At 35.5% G+C, this 24,492-nt stretch overlaps 1 protein-coding gene and 1 long non-coding RNA gene across 6 annotated transcripts in view; one reads left to right on the top strand and one right to left on the bottom strand.

Annotated features, from left to right (window-relative positions):
* Window positions 1-24,492, top strand: part of LOC103548876 (uncharacterized) — a 125,824-nt gene that overhangs the window by 89,420 nt on the left and 11,912 nt on the right. For both annotated transcript variants that reach the window (XR_011542088.1, XR_011542087.1), the window contains one exon: window positions 5,397-5,491. This is a non-coding gene — a long non-coding RNA (uncharacterized lncRNA). The remainder of the gene's footprint in view (window positions 1-5,396; window positions 5,492-24,492) is intronic.
* Window positions 2,275-24,492, bottom strand: part of CDH7 (cadherin 7) — a 126,123-nt gene continuing 103,905 nt past the window's right edge. For 3 of the 4 annotated variants that reach the window (XM_070627840.1, XM_070627838.1, XM_070627839.1), the window contains 2 exons: window positions 23,846-24,097; window positions 2,474-7,868 (listed from right to left, as the gene is read on the bottom strand). In XM_070627840.1, the coding sequence (XP_070483941.1) occupies window positions 7,375-7,868; window positions 23,846-24,097 (746 nt within the window). In that variant the 3' untranslated portion in view covers window positions 2,474-7,374. Of the gene's footprint in view, window positions 7,869-23,845; window positions 24,098-24,492 lie in introns of all 4 variants that reach the window. The other variant, XM_070627837.1, reaches the window with a different exon arrangement.

Below are 24,492 nucleotides of genomic sequence, written 5' to 3'. Positions count from 1 at the left end.
AATGAGCAAAATCTCAAGTTGTTTTTTCTTCTTTCGTCTTTACCACTTACTTCATGTGTTTCCTTGGATAAATTACAATTATTCTGGGCTTCAATGTTTCTTCATTAAAAATGGTATGACAATGCCTTCCTTGGGCAATTCACAGGTTTGTAAGAAAATTCAAATCACTTATTACATTAGTTTGTTCTGAAACTAAAAATGACATATCGATGAAAAAATTTTATTAAGATATTTTATATTAAAAAGTCAGTCACTTAGAAGAAAACATAAAACTTTAATTACAAGAGGACTCGTTTTCTGTACCAAGTTGTCAGGAGATATAAATTGGAAGTCAAGTTGGTATTACCGTCACAGTTGAGAATGAGGACTATAAAAATAGGCATTGCAGTGTCTCAGGTCTTTTGAGTTAACTGGAATTTGGGAAATTATTTTCTTCCATAATATCTTAATTTGAAACAATTTTCCGTAAATTTTTTAAACACAGCAAAGCACACATCAAGAAAATGTGGCAATAAACTGGGCTCTTCCATTGTCACTGCTTGGTTTCCTGACTTGATTCATATTCACTGCATGGTTTGTATACAGCTATACACTGGTATAGTTCTGAAACAGTAGTTTATTTACTCTATCTGCTAAAAAAAATCTCAAATACCTAATACTCTAGGAAACTATCTTCCTGAAAGGCAGTTTTTGAGCTGAACTAAAATGGTCTCTTCAGTTTCTGACATACGTTCAAACCTCAAGTTTTTACTTAATGTCTCATTTCCAGGGCTAAATGGAACTGGAATTTTAGGATCGATTTTGTGGTCAATTGAATTAGCATTTTCGAAACTTTTATGTCTATTTATTCAAATGAATCTTAGGTAAGCAAAAACATTGTAGAAAAAAATGGGTTTGATTCTTTTTAATATAATTGTAATAGAGTCTCATAAATATGTAGCTATAGCTTCACTGAAAGTTATGCTGGATATTTTACTTATATTAATGGCTCATTTCTCTAAATTTTGTGAAAGAATTTCTGAAATCTATAGTAAAAGAACAGCTTTACAAATGTGCAGTGTTTCTTCAGCATGCCCTCATAACTGGAGAGGTTGGATCTGATAGCCATGTTATCTTAGAAAATTAAAATGTCAAAAGCCATTTGCTTTACTTTAACATTTAGCCTCAAATTGTGTTTGTGTGTGAATGCTCAATATATTTAATATAAAATATACGCAATTTGAAGCCTAATATATTAAACTTGTGTAGTGAGTTCTTTTGCCTATTTTTTGCCTTTAAAATTATTATTACAGGTAAAATGCAATTGCCATATATTTAACTGACCTGTTGATTTAAAAAGTTAATTACTTTTGAAGTATTGGTTGTATTCAACATACAACATATTCCAGATCTTGATATACAAAAAACATAGTGCTGATGCTCACCAAAAATATAGCATGAAGCAGGTGAATCATATAATTTTTCCTGCTTATAGAAATATAAGCCACTAGCATAATTTCATTAATTAATGCAATGACAATGTAAGAGTTAATGTTTTTGAGTGTGAGTATGCTGTACTTCTCAATATTATCAATAGTTACATGACCATTAATGTGTTTGTGTATAATGCTTGTTTACATGAGCTTCAAGTAACCAGATCACTGATAGCTAAAGCTGAGTAGAAGGCTTATTAACACTCATTTGATGAGTAGACCATCACTGACTAAACAGCAATATCCTGTGTATACTATTTTTTTAATCTCCAATAGCTTTTTCATTTATAAAGGCTAAAATGAGCTACTGCAAGATCTTGGAAGTGCTTTTTGAGTCATCAAAACAAGAGTACAGGATGTTTCAGGTTAAGTGAATAATACTGTACTCTAATTCTAGGAAATGTATAAATTATTAATTATACATATGCCACTCATGCCTGACAGAACGACTGAATTCTCTAGATCTCACTTTCTCCATCTCCTCCGGAGGTCTGAGAGGTCACCTAACTCGCAGTCATCACTGTCTTTGAATTGTCTTTGTTCCCGTGCATTTGGGAGCCACGGCGAGGCTGGGATCCTCTAAAGGTGCTCATCTTCCACTGAGTCATCGTCATGAGTGGAAAAGAATTGCTCTTTATTTGTAATCTTTTGCCCACGCTGATATCATTAATTATTATTCATGATTGAATGAGTTTGAGTTAGACTCCAATCTTTAAAGACCCTATGATTGTTTTTGAATATTGGCATCAATTAATTATGCCAATCATCTCTTTGAATATTCTTTTCCCATTTAGGATACTAATTGCATGGATTCTTTTCTTTACTGCATATTTCCAAAAACAAATTATCTGTGTTTACCATATAACAACAAATATAAATATAATCAACTTATTACATAATTTCCATAATTTTCCATAATAAAATGTTACATTTTTACAGTGCTTTACAGTTTACACAGCACTTTCACTTAATCATCTCACAAGCCTCTGAAACAGACAGGATAGTAATTAACTCAATTTTAATCATTTAGACATAAAGGTTCAGAGAATTTGCATGGCATCCAGGGCACAGCAAAGGGTGCTGCAACTGGCTTCTGACCCAGATTTTATAACCACAGACTAGCGGTACTTCCTAGTACACCACACTGATGCTCAAACGGCCAGAACCCAGCGACATTCCATAATAAATAATTCACACCCCATGTTCTGTGTTAACAATAAGATCGCATCTACACAATAAAATGAAACAATTATCCAGAGAGTTCAGCTAAATGCTCTGCCCTTAACATCAAAATCTTTCTCCTAATTTAAGTTAGATTCTTAAAGCAAATACAATATTGCTCCCTTCAGTTAGTATGTGATTTTCTAGTCTTACTGCCTAACAGACTAACAGATATTTGCCAAATGGCAGTTTGTTAATGACAAACTGGCATTAACAAGGTAATATTAGACTATTTTCTTAAGGTCGCTTCAGATGTACTTCCCAATGCCCCCAAACTCACACACACTCACACACACACATACTCACACACAATGTCCTTTTCAGTAAAACTCTGAGCCAGCACAAGTTAGGATAACAATAAAAAAGTGTCAGAATGTCACACACACTTGCTATCTTGTTTTTGTTTGAAAAATTACCCCTGAAATTAATCTTTACAATGTCTGACAATTTACAGCCTCAGGTAACTCCCATTTTTCTTAATCCCACTCCTCTGAAACAATTTCAATTACACTCAAAATGTAAGTGCTCTTACTCCTTTCTTTCTCTTTTGATTATGATGATGATTAGACAGCTAATATTACTGTATTAGTTTTCCTTGCCAAATTTTCATACACCATCGTATATACACACAATATACATTATTAATAATTTAAAAAGAACTGCCTATATATTTAAGATTAAATAAACAACACAGAGGAACAGAAAATGAATTTCCTTATCTATTGTCATATACATCGCATTGCCTCCAGCCATCTGTGACCAGAAAGAGTTAGGCTTAAGCTGAAGCTTTCTTTTAATCAATTTTAATTAGATCAACTGTAAATAAACCTTTAAATAGTGATTTAAAAACAATTAAGGTAATGAAAACAGTTTGTAAGTTAATAGATGTCAAATTAAAATTGAAAATTTGGAGATTAATGTTTATAGCTAGTGCTTAAAAACTTAAAATATTTAAACGAAATTGTTTTTGCCTCTTGCACTACCTTTAACTTTAAGCTTCTTTAGTTTTTATGTTTGAATATAATGCTAACAGTCGTCTATTTATTTGCACATAAGTTTGTTTGGGTAGGTGGGCCATACCACAACTATCTCTCAAACCTTGTATGACTACACCATTTACATCAGAATAAGTGCTGAGGCCTGCTATCGTCCAGTGTAGTAAACATAATAGTGCTTGAAGTTAAAATAATTTAAAAGATTCTCAGAGGGCAGAGTGAAAAGGCAGTGAAAACATTCTTGCATCCTGCCTGTGTCTAGCAGGTCTCTAACTAAAGACAGTCAGCCTCAGCTGAGCTTCATTTCAAGGGAAAAAGTTGACCTTTTTCCTAGGTAATTGCTTGTAGAAAGATCTACTCATTGCCTGCACATAGCTACTCTTGTTGTCTCGTTCCTGATTTTGGTCTGCGGCTGACTTTAAGATGTTGCTTTACCATAAAGATTTATTTGTGAATCCAGAATGATAATTTAGGCTTGATCTGTGCAAGTCACTTTCTTGATAAAATTTAGTTTTCATATTCTTTATCTAGTAAAATTACGCAATGATAATTCAGAATAGAGGTTTGGGCATAATTCCTTGACATGGTCAATAACAAGTAAAATGCAAATAATTAAATTGTTCAAAACTTGCATTACTTTGCGCATTTTGAGTTTCTAATGGTGCTCCCATATGGATAAATGGGAAACATTTAAACTTACTGGCTTCCTAAACTATTGTCTGCCCTTGAAATTATTAAGCCATTGTTTCCCATAATGAAGTGGATCCTCTAATTTTCTACTTTAGCTCCAAGGATTTGATACTAGGAAATCACTACCACTTGCATCCATATTTAGTAGTAGGATAGAGCATAAATTCCTTCCACGTCGTTATTTGATATTCTAGTCATTCATACTATATTTACAATCATGAGGTTTCCTTTTATAAAGTAATTTAAGTAGTGGAGTGTTGGCATTTAACTGGTTCTGTAGAAAAAAAAACAAAACGGTAGTGTTTGCTGATTTCCAAGGTGGTCTAAATATTACCACCATGCTGACCTACGAAAATATCACTAGAAGTGAATTTGGGAAGAGATGTGCATAACTGGTTCTTGGGAGTTGGTTCTAGCTGGTTCCAGTACACCACTGAATTTTAGTGACTGAATAATAATTTTTTAAATGTGTTTGGAGAATCTCCTAACCAGCTTTAACATTGATTTTGTCAGTTGTTCTGGCTTAAAACAGCTTCTCTCTCAAGTGTTATGTCAGATATTCATATACAGCATCAGATTTCAGAGGAAAACAGAAAACTAACAAATTCACCACTATTACAACTGAGCTTGGCTAGAGTACTTCATATAAATCCATCTTAATATAAGGGATATTCTTCCAGCCATATCAAGCATTTTTTAAAAATACCATTGAATCAAGTTCAATACTCTATTGATATAATCTTCCATACATAAAATAGCAATTGGGTATATGAAAGAATTTCATATCTTTATTTAAATTTGAGCCTTTCTTTTACCAACTTATTACTAGCAAATATGAGAAAAAAATTTAAAAAAACAAAAAAATATATATACTTTTAAAGGAGAGAAAGTACGGTGAGTGATAATGATGTTCTTTTTCTAAAATACATTCATTCAAACCTCCTTTAGTGATATGTGCAACAATCAGCAGTTTTGACATCACAATCTGAATGTACTAAACTATTTTATCTTCTTGCAGACAACAGCGAGAGTATTGCAAAACTGTTTTCTCAGCATCTTGCTGATTTAACACCTATATAATTCCTGCACCACACTCTGATTTTATTGACTTAGGTAAGTGTACTATGGTTTTGTTTTTTATTTATTTGAAAAACTTACTAACATGTGTGACTAAAAGTCATGAACAGCATCTTTTCCTCTGTTACAAAGTTGTTTTTTCATCATATGTATATTAATACAGCAAGAAGCATATCTAGCTAGACATGAAACAGTGCCTACAAAACTTTATTCAAATCAAAGGACTGTTTGCAGATAATTGGATTGACTGAATTATTTATTTTGATGAAGCTGAAGGCCACTTTCACATACTTCATTTCTAAAGGTGGGCTGCAATTTTACAGAATCCTACGTAGTTTCTCCTCATGTAATCAAAATATTGAAATTCTGGTTCTAGTGTTTGTCTTTCAGAAAGAAGCACTTTTAGAACATAATTTCCTATCCAGTGTCCACTATCGGTAGATTTCTTAGGAATCCAACAATAAATTCTTTTTTAAAGAAAAGAAAGAAAAAACTCCATTCTTACTGAATATACACACATTCAACTAGTAGTAATCTAGGAAAAGATGATAAAGTGGCAATATCATTTTAGTCATAAAATTCTTCTTCTAAGAAGCCCGTCTCAAATTTAAACACACATGATCATTTGAAATTGTTCTCCTCACTTTGGCACATCTAAACCAGTAGAGAAATTATACATTGCTTGGTTAATTCTTGAGGAACACATTTGCATCAGAATTTAAAGATGGGTTTTCAAATTTATAACATTACATTGTTTAAGATATATATTTAAAAAAATCAGTCTTTTACTCAATATGTATACAGCAAAAGAGTTTGGAGTCTGGAGCATCTACAACGTTGAAAAATAAATCTTGCTTCAAAGAAATTCTCAATTCTCTCTGAAATCTTTCTAAAATACAAATATTTTATTCCAATGTTTTGCACATTCTAATGGCTCACACAACTTATGCATCCTTGTAGCTCTGCTCCTGTCTGAGATGTGAACTGCAACAGGGCTCAATTGCAGCACCATTTTTTCTCCATTTCCATGCTTCATTTCTTTTGTGTAGCTCAGACTGAAGAAAAATCAGCATGTTCTGACGAGCTTATACTATGAGGCAGTAAGATGGACCTGAATTTAGTGGAGATTGGAGCTCCAAAATAACGATAACACCATGTGTCAAATAAAAAAGAAAAGATATTCTCCTGTACAAATCAGAAGAGATAATAAAAGTCAACGAATAGACAGCAACTTTTTTTCATACCTACACAAGCATCTCAAAACGATTGCAAACTTTAAGAATGATTTACCTTTTTCTTATTTGGAACACTTCATAATTTATTTCCCTAACAACGGTTTATGTTGCCTTAAACCAAATTTTATTGGCTTGCATTGGGGAGGATTTCTAAGAATTTATATATTACTAAATAAAATATAATTTGCTAACCAACAGCAATAAAAGTCTGCTGGAGTCTATAATCTAGCAAGCTAAAAGCATCACTGTAAATTAAATTTGTCCCAAGTTTTGATATGCAGGAAGTTCCAGAACTTTTCAATGGCACATGGTGTTCTATTCCTCTCATTGGCAGTACCATGAAGGCATGTACAGGGCATCCTTGGTTCGCTGATAACACAGGGCACTACTTAACTCATAGAGGTTAGGTGCCTTTGCAGGTATCTGAGAGTTGCTATCTATTCACAAACCACTGAGCATTTCTTTTTATCAAAAAGCCTTCCAATGCTCAGAGTCTGTGGTCAGTGCAGTCCCTTGGATAAGTCTAATGCAGATCTGCTTCACCCAGGCAGAAACCGAAACAGGTAAAAATGGGGACATATTTACAACTATTTCCTCTAGCAAGTGGAGTTCTTATTTTCTGTATGTAGTGGTGTTTTTTGCTTTTACTTTTCCTTCAGTACATTTCAAATTAAGGTTCCAGGGCTATGAGTACAAACTCTCCTGGCCAGTTCCATACATGTCTGCAAGTCGTTTAAAACGAGGTCCCCAGTCACTTAGGTAGTCATAATTCTGATCAGAGTTTGAGCTGATGGAATCTAAGGAGCTGAGTGATTCAGCTACTGAGCCGTTCCCTTCAAATGCGTATGTCTGCAAGGAATCATAAGGCGGGGCGCAGGGATCAACATCAGCTTCTTTCAGTCTTTCCCAAATAAATTCCCGAAAAATGACATTATCGGGGATGCTTTTAAAAGTCGGTCGACTCAAGAACTGAATTTCTGGAGTCACATCCCTCCGAGTCTTGGTATCTCTGATGACGTTGAGGTTTCTCAGTGCGGCCATGTCAAAAGCTTCTGTGTCTTCCTCTCCCCCGCCTTCATCATCATATCGAACAATATTTTCTCGGATATCTCTCTCTTCGTCAAAAATGAGGGGCTCTTTTTTCCGTCTTCTCATGGTGACAATCAGGAGGATCAACACTGAAACAAGGAAAGAGCAAAGAGAAAGTTTCAGTAAACTCACCGACTGCCCCTCATCATAGTATAATGAAGCCTAAGATGTTGACTCAGATTTTCTGACCTTTAAAGGGAAATGAATTGGCCTACATGGGAATTCACAGCAGTAGATGTGCTAAAATGCCTTTAAAATAGAACACTTTTATACATCAAGAAACCCTTCTCCACACCTGTTCAGAATTCATGTCTCTCTCTTTAATGTAACCTCCAAAGTATTTGATAGAGCAAATTGAAGGGCCAGTCAGGATAAATACAGTCATTTCAAAGCCATGAAACATGATGGGGTTTTTTTGAACTCCTTAATTGCTGGAAAGGCAAAGTGACAATCATAAATGTTTTGGGTTTAATTTAACAACTGCAATTTCAGAAGGAAATGGATTATAGCATTTGATCAGGTTCTTTGAAGAAATGCCTAGAACTTGTCTATGAAACTCAGCTGTAAAATAAAATCTAGCATGTCAGACTATACACAAAGATTAAAAGCTTCTCTATAATAAACCGAATTCCACTTTCAGTATCAAATGCTGAACTTGGTCTTTATGCATTGTACTGAGAGAGAGAGAATGCAGGTTGTGAGGTTTTCGGCATTAGCTAAAGACAAATTTAAGAAATCCATCATTCCTTTAACATTAGGCATTTTTCTTCCTATATCAAAATTAATAATTAAATAACAAAGCACATGATCACACTGGAAAGCAAAGGAGAACAAGTACACTGACTATTCTTTGAGTTTAAACTGAGTACAATCTTTGTATTTTTAAAAGTATACACTAACAAGCAGTCTGCTCTGGCTATGAATGACTGAATGACAGCTGAATTGGGAACACATTAGATTTCACGGCCCCTTGAATTAACTCAAAATAAAGTAGAAAAGGTATTCTTGAATTTTGGAGATCAAAAATACATAAATTACTGAATTAACTTTAATTATCTATCTACAAATATCTTTTTAACAATTTTTATCGCATCAGCCAAGTTTTTTTCTGGAAGGTCTGTTATTCTCAGTATACTTTTTTTTAAAGAAGTTTGAAATATTTATATTTAAAATAGCTTGTAAAGTTTTACTTTGACATTAAGAATACATTTAAAAATAAAAATATAAAACGGTGAAGGACACCAATGTAGCTCAGAGTAATTAGATGCAATGACTAGGGGTGAGGCATGTTCCATCCTCCACCTTGATCTGCTTTACAAAAACCCAAAAATCTAAGTACATATTTAATTTTAAATAAAATGATTTTATTATCTTCAATGAAAATTATGTGCTTTCTTAAACGTTTGTCTATCTGCTTTTCAATCATCAACGGGAATGTGACTGATGAAAGATCTTTGGGAATAGCTGTGAAACTAATTGTTTATTATGACATTTTCCTTTCCCCCACTTTTCCCATTTGACCTTGGCCTACTGCTCACCCATAACTTTACTGACAGTCTACAATTTAGAAACTGAGATACATTTTTTAGCTTGTTTGGCCATGTTCCTATGGCACATACACACCTATTGTCTTTTTCGCTCTTATTTACTACCTTTGAATGTACTCAACTGGCTTCATCAAAATAGCAGACATGTAGTTCAAAAGCTAGTGCTTGTATATCATTCATCTCTCAGTCTGTTCCCATAAGTAGTCTGGTATTCACTGTCCTTCCCTGCTAAGTGGATGCCCACTTAACTCTTGTCCCTTCTTGTCTTCTAAGAATTAGCATTTCTCCAACTCCAAAGCCTTTTGTTTTTCAAGGTCCACACCATTATGTTGCAATAGAAACACATTAACAAATGATTAACACGCTTCTGTTGCAACATGCTGGCATGGACCTTGAAAACTTATACATAACTTTGGTGTTAGAAGGCCTTGGATAAATGTCCACCCTTTCTACATATTAGCTGTGTGATCTTCGGCAAGTAACTTTAACTGAACCTAGCTATATATGACAATTATAGCCAACTTCAATGTTCATGGGGTGGATTAAAGAGAGACAGAGAGACTGCGTAATAATGTAAGGAGAGTTAGCAGAATGCTAAGAGCTTATTGGTGTTTAACAGAGACGTTTTCATTGTTATCCTCCAGCCTACCAGGAATGTTAATTCGAAATTCCACGAACACAGCAAGTGAAGATGTGTTTAGGCGACAAGCCAAGTAAAAGGTACCAAATATTTGGCAAGGCAAGTGCACTAAGGATTAAATGGGAGAAGGAAAAGGCAGTAGGCTGAGAAAGGAAGGTCTGCATACAGGACATATCATTTGACCGTCACAGCAATCCTGTGGGGGAAGTATTTTCCTATCGGATGGTTTTCTTAGGCACGTGAAACAACCTGTCTATGGTCAATGTAATAAAACATGATAACCATGGGTGAGACACACTCCACTTTCACCTGCTTTCAAAGCCTTTGCATTTTCTATCACACTGTGAGCTTAGTGCTCCCATAGAAGGTAACTGAGATACAAGCCTAGAGCTCAAGTGACAGCTGTTTGCTCAAAGAAAGACACAGTACATTTTAAGACATATGAATGAAGAAAATTGTTTTAGATTGTACATAACTTTGGTTTCTGAAACTTTTTACATTGTCCCCCCCGAAAATTAAAATAATGGCAATGGAAAGAAAGGAGGGCCACATAAGAATTCTTACTGAGAAGTCAGAGTAAGAGAGAAAATGGAGAGATGAATATCAGAGAGAATTGTGACAGGTGGACAGGTGGAGGTTACACATATTGGAGTGCAAAATTGAGGTACAGCAAAAGGACGTAAGAAATGAATGGGAAGAGGGGTGAATGTGGTTACAAAGAGGGTAAGAATTACGTAATAATTAGATGCTCGTTTAATTTAAATCAATGTCTAAGTAGGGAAAACATTTCAAAATTCTCAATTCTCTTTTTTTCATATAATGATAATGAATCTTGTCATATATACACAAACAATTCTCTCTTTTTTTGTGAGGAAGATTGGCACTGAGCTCACATCTGTTGCCAATCTTCCTCTTTTTGCCCAAGGAATATTGTCATTGAGCTAACATCAGTGCCAGTCTTCCCCTATTTTGTATGTAGGACACTGCTACATCATAGCTTGATGAGCGCTGTGTACGTACCTACCCGGGATCCGAAATCACGAACCCCGAGCTGCTGAAGCAGAATGCATGAACTTAACCACTGTGCCACTGGGTTGAGCCTAAAGAATTAATCATTTTTTATATTCTATTGTAAATATATGTTCACATTACCAATAAACTTGCCTTTTGATGCTGAAGGATAGTAGTGTTCAGCAAAAGTGAAAAACGAGAGCACCCATGGGTGTGTTGGTCCATAGGTATAATACTCATTAAGGATATTAATATTTTATGGAGTCTGTGTTATTTCCCAATCTTGCCTAAAGCTGAAAAAAGTGTGAAGTGTTTTAGAAGATTAGATAATTTAACATTTCAATGACTTGGGAGAATATTAATTTCTAACTTCTTGAGCACATATAAAAAATAAATTTTAACCTTTACATAGTACAAGTATTAACTGCTCTTCAGGGACTAAAAAGATAATCCCTGTATTAAAAAGAATATTTTCTGCCTAAGTAAGCACAAGATTTTAGACTTTAAGAGGTTTTATCATATGTCTTTTCTGTCATATGGATTGGACTACTGAGTGGAGACAGAAGAAAAGATTTAGGTTTAGTTGAAGTCTAGACATGTGGTACTTACAGTGTGCTCGCTGTTCATGAATTTATATATCCATTTAACAATATGCGTTAACCATTTATGCATTAGGTATCATGCTATAATGTTGCACATAGAAGTAGATATAATACATTTCCTTGTGGAGCTTATAATTAAATGGTGCAGACAGATAGTAATCAAATAATAAGAACTAAATGGAAAAGTAGAACTGTGATAGTTATTCTAAAAGAGGGAAACATGATCTTTTAAGGACATGTATCAGGGGAAAAACATCCCAATGAAGATGATTTAACTGAGGGTAACTGAAGGCTGAGGGCTGGATGGAGGTGGAGAGGTGATACGGAGAATATTCTTGGCACAATCAGTGAGTAAAGATTTGAAGCCAGTGTGGTTCAAGAGCAAAGAAAGAGAGGTGGGAGATAAGGTTGGAGACGCAGGCTCCCTGCAGGCCCAAGAACTAGTGTGTTTTAAGTACCACATGGTATGATCAGATTTGTTTTTCAAAAAACAAAATCATTCTGGGGACCGGCCTGTGGCCATGTGGTTAAAGTTTCACGTGTTCTGCTTCGGCAGCCTGGGTTCACGAGTTTGGATCTGGGCATGGACCTATTCCACTCATCGGCCATGCTGTGGAGGCATCCCACACGCAAAATAGAGGAAGACTGGTGCAGATTTCAGTTCAAGGCTAATCTTCCTTAGGTAAAAAGAAAGGAAGATTGCCAACAGATGTCAGCTCAGGGTAAATCTTCCTCACCAAAAAATAAATCATTCTGATTGGACTAAGGATAGGAAGAAGGGAAGAGTAGATGTGAGAAAAGAAGTCAGAATGGTATTGCAGCAGTAAAACTATAATGTTGATCTTAATTTCTGGTTTTAGAGTTCAGTTTCATAATGTTCAATTCAACATTTTCTGAGTCTCCCAGTATGTAGGAAATAGTGCTGGGTGCTGGCAAAATCACAACAAGAGAGGATCCCTACATCCAAGCAGCTTAAACTTTGAAGGCCATGTATACACAAGTAAATACAATACAAATTGCAATGCAAGTCACTGAAAGAAGGTACAGACACCCATAGGTATGAAGAAGCATGCAGATCAGAACCCCCCATTCTCCCAAAACCGAGAGAAAGGAAGGGAAGATGGAGAAAAACACAGAAGTGTAAAACACACACCATACTATAAACGAGTGGGCCCCTTTATTCTCAACTTCACTGTGGTCATGACCTATCCAGATATTTAAACTGGAACATGGTTTTTACTGAATCACCTTGAATGTATTTCAGTCCTACTTTCCTAGCCACCTTCCTAGAGGTTAGACCTAGCATTATTGGTCCCTACGATTAAGAAGCCCTTCTTGCCAATAAACTTCTATCATCAAGTATCTTATCTTTTTAAAAATGGCAGACACTTTAAAAGTTATCTGGATTTGCTCTAAAAGCACGTATAGTGTAGCTCTCAGCTGTTCTTGAATTCAACACCTCATTGTCACCCCAAATCTCTTGCATTGGATTTTCTACACTTGCAAATGTCAGAATTCTGAATATGCAGTTTTGGCACCCAAAACTTGGCAGAATTTAGTGGATGTGGTACAAAATGGTACCCCTGCTGGAGAAGGCTACTTATATTAAAGAGCAACTATTTCCTTTAATACATTTAATTATTTTTTAACATATTCCAAATTTTGAGTCTGGAGTTCATTTGAAACCACTCAGTCATGTAAACTACCATCAAGCCAGCCTAAAAACTCCTTAAAAGGTTTTTATTTTACATCAAGTTGCAAGCCTTTATATTTATACCTGTTAAATATCACTTTTTTTTTCTTTTGAGGAAGATTAGCCCTGAGCTAACATCTGCTGCCAATCCTCCTCTTCTTTTTGCTGAAGAAGACTGGTTCTGAGCTAACATCAGTGCCCATCTTCCTCTATTTTATATGTGGGACGCCTGCCACATTGTGGCTTGACAAGCAGTGCCATGTCTGCACCTGGGATGCAAACTGGAGAACCCCAGGCCGCTGAAGCAGAACATGTACACTTAACCGCTGCACCACCGGGCCAGCCCCTAAATATCACTTTCTTAAGTTTAACCCATTGTTTAGAGACTATCACCAAAAGGTTAAAGTCTGAGTTTTATTTAATTCAACAATATTTTTACTGAGAACTGATTCACTAAAACTGTAATCCCTCTAAGGGTAGTGATTTTATTCCTCGCAGATTTATCTTAAGCACAGAGAACAACACTTGATAGTAAGTATACACTCAATAAATATTTGTTGAGTAAATTAAGAAAGAATGGACAAAGTACTGTGACTGAAGATATGCAGATAGCTCTTGCCATTAAGAAGTTCAATATTTTGTATAAGAAAAAATCAATTAACTATTATATAGTGCAATAAATTATATAGCAATGTAAAATGTGCTAGGAAAATGTGTATGGGAAGGCATGTTCTGGCCAGGATACTCAGGGAAAGTCCTGCAGAGGAGATGACATTGAGGTAAGATTTGAAGGATGAGCCAGCCTTCACCAAGAAACACTATTTTCTCTATGGTCGCTATAAACAATCAGAATTTCTCATTGGTCACAAAAGTGTTGTCTAAATCTTCACTATCCAACATGGTAGCCACTAGCCACATGTGGCTATTGAACATTTGAAATGTGGCTATCCCAATGTGAAATGTGAATTGAGATGTATTCTAAGCATGACATATACATGTGATATTGAAGACAATCTTTTTAAGTAGAATATAGTAATAATTTTTATTGATTACATGTTAAAATTATAATAGTTTGTTTATACTACATAAAATATATTATCATTTGTTTCACTTGTTTCTTTTTTTTTGCTAATGAGGCTACTTGAAAATTTAAAATTACATATGTGGTTCACACTTATGAATCACAATTTATTTCTTTTGGATAGCTGATCTAAACAAAAGATTCAGAAATACTCGAAAAACCTTAATTGCCTATGGTCTTAAGATATACTATTCTTATAGTAGGTTTCATTGCTGAATGACATATTGAACAATGAGATAGCTATTATACTACAATTATTACTGTATCTATCAGGTGTAACTGAAAAGTGACCTATTCTAAATGAAAAACCTGCTAGCACAGTATGTATACAAGTTCACATTATAAACAATTGTCCACTTCAATGTGTAAGTAGAATTTAGCCTTTCAAACACTTTCTCTTTCTTAACTTTTCACTGTGATCCTGTTCCCCTTCACTTTCTTGTTCTTTGATCCTGTTGATTTGCATAACTATTATTAAAAATTTGTTATATTTTCTCTGTCTGGCGCTAAGTTTCTCTAATTTTCTTTTAATTTTAAATTGAATTTGAATTTTGGTGGCTTCAGATCAGAAACAACATGATAGAGAAACATCCTAACTCCTTTCCGTGTCAGTTTCTAACTCCTGCCACTTTCTCCACACCTACTGCTCCACCAGAGTGCCGTACTCTCATCCAGAAACAGAGAGGTCAGGAAGTGAGAATTTTACACGCAATAATTTCTCTTTAAGTACACTCACTTCTTTGGCTTTTTTTTTCTGTAAAAGCAGCCTATTCCATATTTCCACATTCTTATATCCTGATTGCTCCTAAACCAGAGAAATTTGGGTTTTTCTAAGGTTACCAATGATCTTGACATTTGCCAAATCCAATGGGTGCTTTTCAGCCCTTTGTTTACATGGCATATCTGCCATATTTGACAGAGAACTTCAACCAGGAAATACAACACAGGTAAGTTTCAGTGAAGTAATTCAACAGAATATTATGGAGCTTCTTGTGGCCACTTAAAGTTCTACTCTCTCCTCTAAAACCAGGGTTTGTTTGGCAGCTGCTCTTCTCTAAGCAGTACTTATGGTAAATCTTCCTCAAGTTCTGTACTTGGTTTCTTTCCTTTTCATACAATGCTTTTCCTAGGTGAACTCAATGAAACTCAAGAACTCAACTACCTCCTATATATGGTGACTGCTGAGGACTGACATCAAATCTCCCATCTATCTCTCTGGATAACCAGACTATATTTATCAATGACTACTCACAGTTTTTTTTTTTTTTTTTTTTTTTTAAGGATTGGCACCTGGGCTAACAACTGTTGCCAATCTTTTTTTTCCCTGCTTTTTTTAATTTCCCAAACGGCTCCCCCCACCCCACCGATACATAGTTGTACATCTTAGTTGCAGGTCCTTTTAGTTGTGGGATGTCGGACGCTGCCTCAATGTGGCCTGACGAGCAGTGCCATGTCCGCGCCCAGGATCCGAACCCTGGGCCGCCACAGCGGAGCGCGTGAACTTAACCACTCGGCCACGGAGCCCCCACTACTCATAGTTTTTATTGATAATAAAAATGTATGGACTTCTCAGAATATAGTAAATGTACAATAAACGGTAATTATTATCATTTTTATTATTTGGTACTACCACTTTTTTTACTACGACTTTTTGGTCTATTGTCTCTAACTCATATAACATTCAAAGTTTCCAGACTTAGACCACAAACTCCCAGATCACCTTTTCCTCCAACTTATTCACTTCCTCCTTGTCTTCACCTCCTGCTCATCCCAATACCTCTATCAACCAATTCTTTTATACTGTAATCCCTGGAATGTGCCTCAAATCCCTTCCATAGATCCACCACTCCTGCCTATTTAAGATCTGAAAACTTACTCTAAACCCTTGTTTCTTTATTTACTGGATATGTGGACTTAGGCAAGATATCTTACCTCCCCCTGCCTCATTTCCTTCTCTCCAAAATGGAAAAAATAATAGTACTTACCTCAAAGGAACCACCTCATAGTTATTTTATGAAGATTAAGTGAGTTTATATTTGTAAAGTGCTTAAATGGTGCTACACATAATAAGCACTATCTGGTTTTGTTAAATAATGTCACATATTGCAAACTTCTATAATAATGTCTTATACAATTCAGTTCCTGTTGCTTTGGCTCTTGCTAAAGTAAGAGCCATATAACAGGTGCACAGAAAGAAATAAATTTTACCATTCATACACGTGTGATTTTGATAACTCTCTGTTAGTTCTGTTAATTTATTTGATATGTACTTTATTTTATTTTTTGGATGGTAGAATAATGAATAACAGAGATACTGAACCTATTGCTGAAAGGCTTAAAATATGCGACAAAGGTAGTAAAATAAACAGTGGAGTATGATAAGTACTATTCACAGATTCATCCAAAAATATTTTCCCTCCTGTGTGCCCTATACTACGTCCTCAGAATATACTGGTTTAAAAAAGAAAGACATTAAATCATTACTCTCAAGATGCTTTTATATTTGAGCAAGGTAAACAAATATATATTTACAAATTGTGATAAGCACTATAAAGGAAATAATCAGTGGGTGAGGACATTGCCTCTGAGAAGGTAACACTGAAGTTGGGGCCCAAAGGACAGTATAAGCCCAACAGGTGAAAGGATGCAGGAAGAATGTTCTAGAAACAGAGTGTCATCTTGGAAACTCATAGAAAGAAAGGCCATGCGGCTCTTCCTAGTGGATTAATGAAGGATCAGACAGCCTGATACCTTCGAGAGGTGAGCAGGCATCAAAACATGCCTCCCTTTGTGGGCTATGAGAAACATTTGGATTTTATGTAAGCACATTTGATGCTTCTGAACTATTTCTAGCAAAGAAATAAAATAATTTATGTTTTAAAAAGTGAAATGATGGGAAAAATACAGGATACTAGTACAGTCTGGTTGTGATCACAGATGGATGTCATTAGAAGTGGCAGCTAAGCTAAGATTTAAAGGATGAGAGAAGTCAACTTATCGTTTTGTCTGGATCTATGTGCTGTAGAATCAGAGAGATATGCAGATCCCCAGTAACAGGTCAAAATTTGAACTTGCACTTATAAACCCACTCAATTATTTACAGTAACAAAGGATAAATAAAGATTTGTAATTAATAAAATCCAAGTGTGCGATTGAGATAAATTAGATAACTATAGCATTTTAACAGAAATTTAAAGTGAATTTTAGCAACAAATAAAGTATTCTTGACATCTCTACTATAATATTTTTTTCTATCTTTAGACAGATTCTAAAACTCATTATACACTGATATTTTTTCTAGATCCCTCATATAGCTCCAGGGCTCTTAACCTGAAAATATAATTTAAATGCTTTTAACCTCTGTCATATTCATTTTCCAGAAAAATTAAAGAGATTGGCTGGATCTCTGAAAAATATCCTAAAACTGTAGAATCTTAGGAAATGGGAAAATCAGGACCCAATGAAAATACTAATTATGGATAATGACAAAAGTAAAATCAAACGTTCTCTTCTACTAATGAGAACATTCAAACATTTATGGGTTCATTCAGCATGCATGTATCACATGCATTCTCTATGTCACATCAGCATTTATGAGGTGCTATGTACATAATGATAAAATACTGCTCAGTCCCTGCCTCCAAAAGCAGGAGTCTACTGAAGGAGATGAACTAATGAAATAAACAAGTCAGCCAGGAACGATGCTCAAGGCTGTTTTACACAAGGTGTTATGGGACCCATAGGAATAGCACCCAGCTTGGACACAGAGGAAAGGAAGTGAGTCTTGAATACAAAACAAAGACATCAATTGTGGATTCTGGGGAGAGGTACTCCAGGCAGAAGGAGCAACACATATGAGAGCAGGTAAGGCAGAGCAGGATGAGTCTAAGAGAGAGCAACTCATCAATTTGGCTAAAGTATGCTGTGAGTTGAGAGAGAGAAGGTGGAACTGGGAGGGAAAAGCTAGGTCAGAGAAACTCAGTGATGTTAGTCTGTAGACAATGCGGAGCCATGAAAATCTTATTTTAAGCTGGAGTGTGTCACAATCACATTTGCTTTTAAAAACCTTACATTGAGGGCTGGCCCAGTGGTGCAGTGGTTAAGTTCGTATGTTCTGCTTCGGCAGCTTGGGGTTCACCAGTTCGGATCCTGGGTGTGGACCTACACACCACTTGTCAAGCCATGCTGTGGCAGGCACCACACATATAAAGTAGAGGAAGATGGGCATAGATGTTAGCTCAGGGCCAGTCTTCCTCAGCAAAAAAGAGGAGGATTGGTTGCAAATGTTAGCTCAGGGTTCATCTTCCACACACACACAAAAAATCTTACTCTGTGCTACCAATGGGTTGAATCTGATAGAGACTGGGGAAACTGCCATAATTCAGGAGGGGAAAGATTGACCTTGGAGAAAATCAGGTGCAACACAGGGGAGAAAGGAATAGATTCAAGAATCAAAGTTAAATTAAGAGTACCTGGGGACTGAATGGCTATGGAGGATGGAACAGAGTGAAGGCTGACTAAATCAGGAAAAGAGGCTGGAATGTAGACAAATTGTTCAGTATGTGATAATTTCAGACTCCTAATGTCAGCAGTCCAGTCGAACAATGAATATGCCTATCTAGATCTGCTGTGAAGATCTGAACCAGAGCTTTGCAAATCATCTGCATAAAGGGGCTACTGCTTTCCATGCCTCCAGACAGGGAAATGTTTAATTACAACTGAAATTGATCTTCCCTTTCCCCAAAACAAGTACTATCACAAAGTTCCTCTCCGTTAAATATGCGAGTTAGAATGGTTTCATTTGAGTCTCGAGTAAGACAGAAAACTCGACCTAAGTACAATGAATATTTTATCCACAAAGACAACTGGTGTATTATATTTTGGTTGTACTGAAGTATAATCTCAAATTTTAAGCTACACAATTGTAAACGTATTTTCTTAAGTTTGGAAGTAATTAGAGGAGACTTTAAATGAGACTCTCAAAGTTAACCAAAGAGGCCATAAAGCTACAATGGAAACACATCAAAGACACTGGTGCCTCTAATTTGGCAGTACCTGGACTGCCACACCCTCAGACCCACAGGCCTTTCCCAGAGCCTCACAGGTCTTTCATATTGGAAAACACATAGGGAAAAATACTTTAAAAATAAAAAGGAATTCAGAAAGCAGCCCTGTCCGTGTTTGGGTCCTGGCTCTGACACCCTATAACTTTGTGCACATCTCCTTTAATTTATAGTTTTCACATACAAAAAGTGGGCATAATACTAATACTTAATAATACTTGCCTAGGAAATGTGATATGAGAATTAGATTAGATAATGCTTGTAAAGCACGTAGCTAATGTCTAGCACTTAGTACAAGCTCATTAAATGTAAATCATTTTTTAGTATGCTTGCACTGGTTTGAAAGAACACATCTGCTACCATAAATTAGCCTCTGTAGTCTGCCCATTATTATCGCTAGGACTGCTATGTCGAATATATTCTATTGTTATAGATTATGATAGGAACCCATCTTTTACATACTGTTATCATTTTTCTTATCAGCAATCTAATATATTTTTTACTTAGGTAATACTGTCATTTACAAAACTAGGAAAATATTTTTGTACAAAATCATGAGTGGCCATAGTAACGGGAGAGCAAATACGGTTTAGTACTTAGTAGATCAGGCAAGAAAAGTGAAAAGATGCATGACAGCTAACCGCCAAAGGGCCATCCTGGACACACTGGAAGAGCCTGAATTCCATGTAGTGAAGAGTGGTTTCCAGAAATGCCTTATGGAAACCTGAAGGTGGCCAGTCTAACTAATGCGAATAGTGACTCAAGAGCCAAGAGGAAGAGGGGAAGTTATAGGACTTCAATTACTTGGACCTAAAGGTCCAAACAGGGAAAAAACAAAACTTCATAGCAAATTCAGTGACAGTTTTAGAGTGCAGGAAAAAGCTTCCTTGTGCAGACTAACAGAAAGAAACTAGCTATAATATTCTCTAAATAAATGTGCAATATTTAATATTGACACATTTTAAAACAATGAAAATTATTTCTGATTATTTCCTAAAATCCACTGAAGTAATAATTTAATGTCAGTTATTCAAGGAATTTGATTTTTTCAAGTGCTTTCAGCCTAGTTGAAAAATAACTATATATAAATAATGGTGAATTTAACAATGATAAAAATGCATATTAAATTTGATGTTGGAGTTGTGGAAAATATTTATCCAAGCATTAGAATACTTGAGTCTCTTGCCATAGATTGATGAAATTTTTCTACATGAGAAATAACTGAGACACGTGTTCGATAACTTTATCATGAACTTTGAATATGACAATAATGTCTCCCATTCAGGTTGTACTTGGTGTAAAGGAAAGCTCATATTCTAATTTTTTGATCATCTCTTTCATTTAGAGAATTCAGGTGCAAACAAAGGAGAAAGAGAGGGTGACAATAGAGAGAAATCAGAAAAGAGCTCACCATAATGTGAGAATACGGATATAGGTGAAGACTGACAAATACAACTTCAGATACCGTAAATTTCAAATCTTGAGGAAGAAAGGACTACATATGAACAACCATTTTTTATATTTTCAAGGTGTGTTTCCTTTGTAGTTTAATCCAAAGGCCGTGACTGAGAATAAGGAGACAGAACCTTATGCATTAACAGCCACTAACTTGTTACATGAACTGAAAAATCCTTGAACCTAATTGTACCTGAGGTTTGGGCTGGAATTGGTTTCTGTGATGCCTTCCAGCATTAACCTTCTGGGAACTCTAGAGCATCCCCGTCTGTCACGGTACAAGTAGCTTTAATTTGTCACATCACAGGAACACGAACTTGGCATGGAGTAGGCATGCTTTCGTAAGGAGTCTAAAGCCCAGCTGCTTTTCTAGCTTCATCCTTAAACTGAACTTGATTCTCAAGTTCTTCTTCCCCATTCCTGCCTCTTCACTTGGCGTTTTCTTCTAGAATATTTGTTCTGAAGCCTGAAAAGTTTTGAGTTACGAATTCTGATACCTTTTGCCTAGAAATAAGATTCACAACACTTCCGGAGATGTTGTCAAGAATGAGTCACTTGGGCACTAAAAGTCAAGTTCCATGCCAGGCTGTGCACCCCATCCGCACCCCACTCCGAGGACTCGATCCCACTGACCTCAGCACCTATCGTGAGAACCCAGAGTCTACAGCAGAGGAGACAGAACCAAAAGAGTATAAAAAGTCCTGATTATTGCTTCTAAAGACTTAGGAAATAAGGCACAAGGAGACTCATTCTGTACTGAGATGCTAACATTTGAACATACTGATTACTGGGCAGAGTCCTTACTGGGAAATGGAAGCTGTAGGCAGAAGCCCGCAGTTCCAAACTACAGTTTAGTACAATAGGTTCTGTCTTGACTTACGTTTTTGCAGACTTGCAGGAACTTTTGAAAAATGAATAAAATATGGGACATAAAAACCTGATCCTTAGAAGTGGCATTCCTAACCTGGTGTCTGTTTAAATGGGAAAATGTTCAAATTTAACAAAAAGAGTAGTCATACTTAACTAAATTGTGACAAAATCCCCTAAACTATAATCTTACTCTGAGATATATGTATATACACACACACTCATTTATATCATATGCAAGAATGAGATCTAAAAAAACTCTATTTCCCTTACTTTCAGTAACAGCTAGGCAATGATTCTTAACAATTAAAATTGCCAAGCAACCTAAATTGCAAGGAATCCTGAAGTCACAGGTGAAAGTATTTTCTAAAAATGAAGCAGGCTTCGTTAGATAGACAGCCTTAAAAAAAATCAAAAGTTAATTAACTCTTGGGTATGATTCAATTCTGGGGAATACAATTTTATCTTATTTCTTTGAAGTACATAGTATAATTTAAATTGTTTGTGATAAACAGATCTTATTTCTTTGAAGGACACAGTATAATTTAAATTGTCTGTGATAAACTGGTCAAGTTAAGTTCAAAAAGAGTTCTCCACACATCATCTACCTAGCCCCTCATTTTTTTTTGACTCTATGCTTTCAAGCTAAAGACACTGCCATTTTAAATATGAAGGAAAATCTTCATCTTTTTATCTAGGTTATTCAGCTACTATAAAATAAACAGGCAATTCACGTATTTATTATTATGTTTTGGAAGCTGATAGAGCAAGAAAAAGTAGTTTGTAATGGTTTCATCTTTTTCAAAATTTACTCTAGTCCCTTATATTCAAATCAGCCTTTAACTGGGAATTTCTTGACATTTCTAATGAATTTCTGAATGTTTCTGCCACCTGTGTGAAGCTATATGGGAAAAAAAATAGTTTATTCCCTTCTAGGTTTACTTGGTTAGCTGAAATTATTGAAGATAATAGCTTCCATTTTTATGAGGTCCTTTATACTGTATTAGGAACTAAGTCTTAGCTTAGTTAATAGGTTGAGAACTTGCTTCATCAATAACACTTAAAATTTATTGAATGCTCACTCTGTGGTAGGCACATGAATTATCTCATTTAATTTTCACAACAACCTTACGAGTCTAGTTCTATTATTTTCCCCTTTTAGATTAAGAAGCCAAGCTTAGAAGAATTAACGTCCCCCTGGTGAAGAACTAGTATGTTTTGGCGGCAGTAATAAAAGCTAGGTTTACCTAACTCCATAAATCTTGTTTTTAAACATTACAGAATGATGAGTCCCATAGCTGAATCCTGCTTTTCCAAAAATATATTATAAATAGATTTACAAATTATATTAAACCCCAAGAAAACACACAGCAGAGTCTCAGATGCGATATTAAATGCTTGTTGTCCTTGCTGTAGGAAGTTATACCGTGAAGGGGAATGTAGCTAAGCAATAAACCCATTACCCCATGCCCATGTTGGATGTCTCCCAATTTTTAAAAGGATGCTGCATAATCTCTTATAAAACTACAATTCTAATATGAGTTATAAATCTAATGTAACCACATAATAAAGTAATCATAGAAAGCATAATTAAATATGTTGGTTCTTCTTGGGAAATTAAAACTTTTGCATTGCTGAAATTGCAATCTTTTAAAATTTGCAAATAATTATAAAATCCGCCTTAAATCTTTTCTGAAAAGAGGTAGGATACAAAGCCATAAATTCTAAAATAAGCATATTATCCAAACAACATAGAAAAGATTCTCTCTAGTCTAGTCTATCTCCTCTGTAGAGTATTCTAAAGCAAACAGTTGGGATATGGTAAATTAAAAAAAAAAATCTTAAAAAACTTCAACCTTAAACATAAGCCACTAATTTTCACCATTGTTTTAAAGGTGAAATTGATATTTTTTCTGAGTTATATTTTAAATATACCACTGGAAAGTGTGCCAAGGATCATGGCTTGCTCAGTGAGCAAAACACCATTGAATAAAATATTTGCATGTGTTCTTGAAAAGGTACTAAAAGGAATGGAAGGGAAGAGAGAAAAGTCACAATATACAGGTGTGATTGCTGTTACAGCACAAGCAGTGAAAACAGTACCTACCCAGTAACGTCAAGACACAGGCGAGTATTGCGATCAGGGCTCCTGTACTAAGGCCGGCAGGTAGGATGTAAGCCTCGGCGTTGCAGGTCTGCGCTATCCCATCCGCATCACAGTCACAGACACGGATGGTGAGGGTGTTGGTGCTGCTGAGTGAAGGTGAGCCACTGTCCACGATGAAGATGGGCAGATAGTAAACAGATTGCTCCTGTCTCCGGAAGCCATTTCTCCTGGTGAGAATCGAGGCTGTGTTGTCTAGGATAAAGAGCAAATATAGGGCACACGATTTCCGATTGACTCAGTCCTGCTAAACTTTAAAGTCACTCTGCTTAGTTTCTTTTGACAGAGAACCATATTTCCACATTTGGTTTATTTTAATACATTTATGTCATCCTACACCGTTATAACCAAAGAAATAGTTAGAAAGTAAAACTGAATATGAAAATGTTTATACATCACTTATTATATGAACTGCAACTCTGTAAAAATTACATTTAGTACCCTCTTTTACTTATCTCAAATTTCAAACCATACACTTATTGAGAGGATGGTAAAAATTAACAGATTTAATATTTTTGCAGCATCATCAGACAGCACAGATGGAATTTCCGATCCATCCTTTCTTTGTTAAATTCCAAGCCCAATATCAA

This window comes from Equus przewalskii, chromosome 7, assembly GCF_037783145.1.
Source record: "Equus przewalskii isolate Varuska chromosome 7, EquPr2, whole genome shotgun sequence".
In the NCBI taxonomy this organism is placed as follows: Eukaryota; Metazoa; Chordata; class Mammalia; order Perissodactyla; family Equidae; genus Equus; species Equus przewalskii.
The sequence above is the reverse complement of the archived record's forward strand: the minus strand, read 5'-3'. Positions and strand labels throughout refer to the sequence as shown.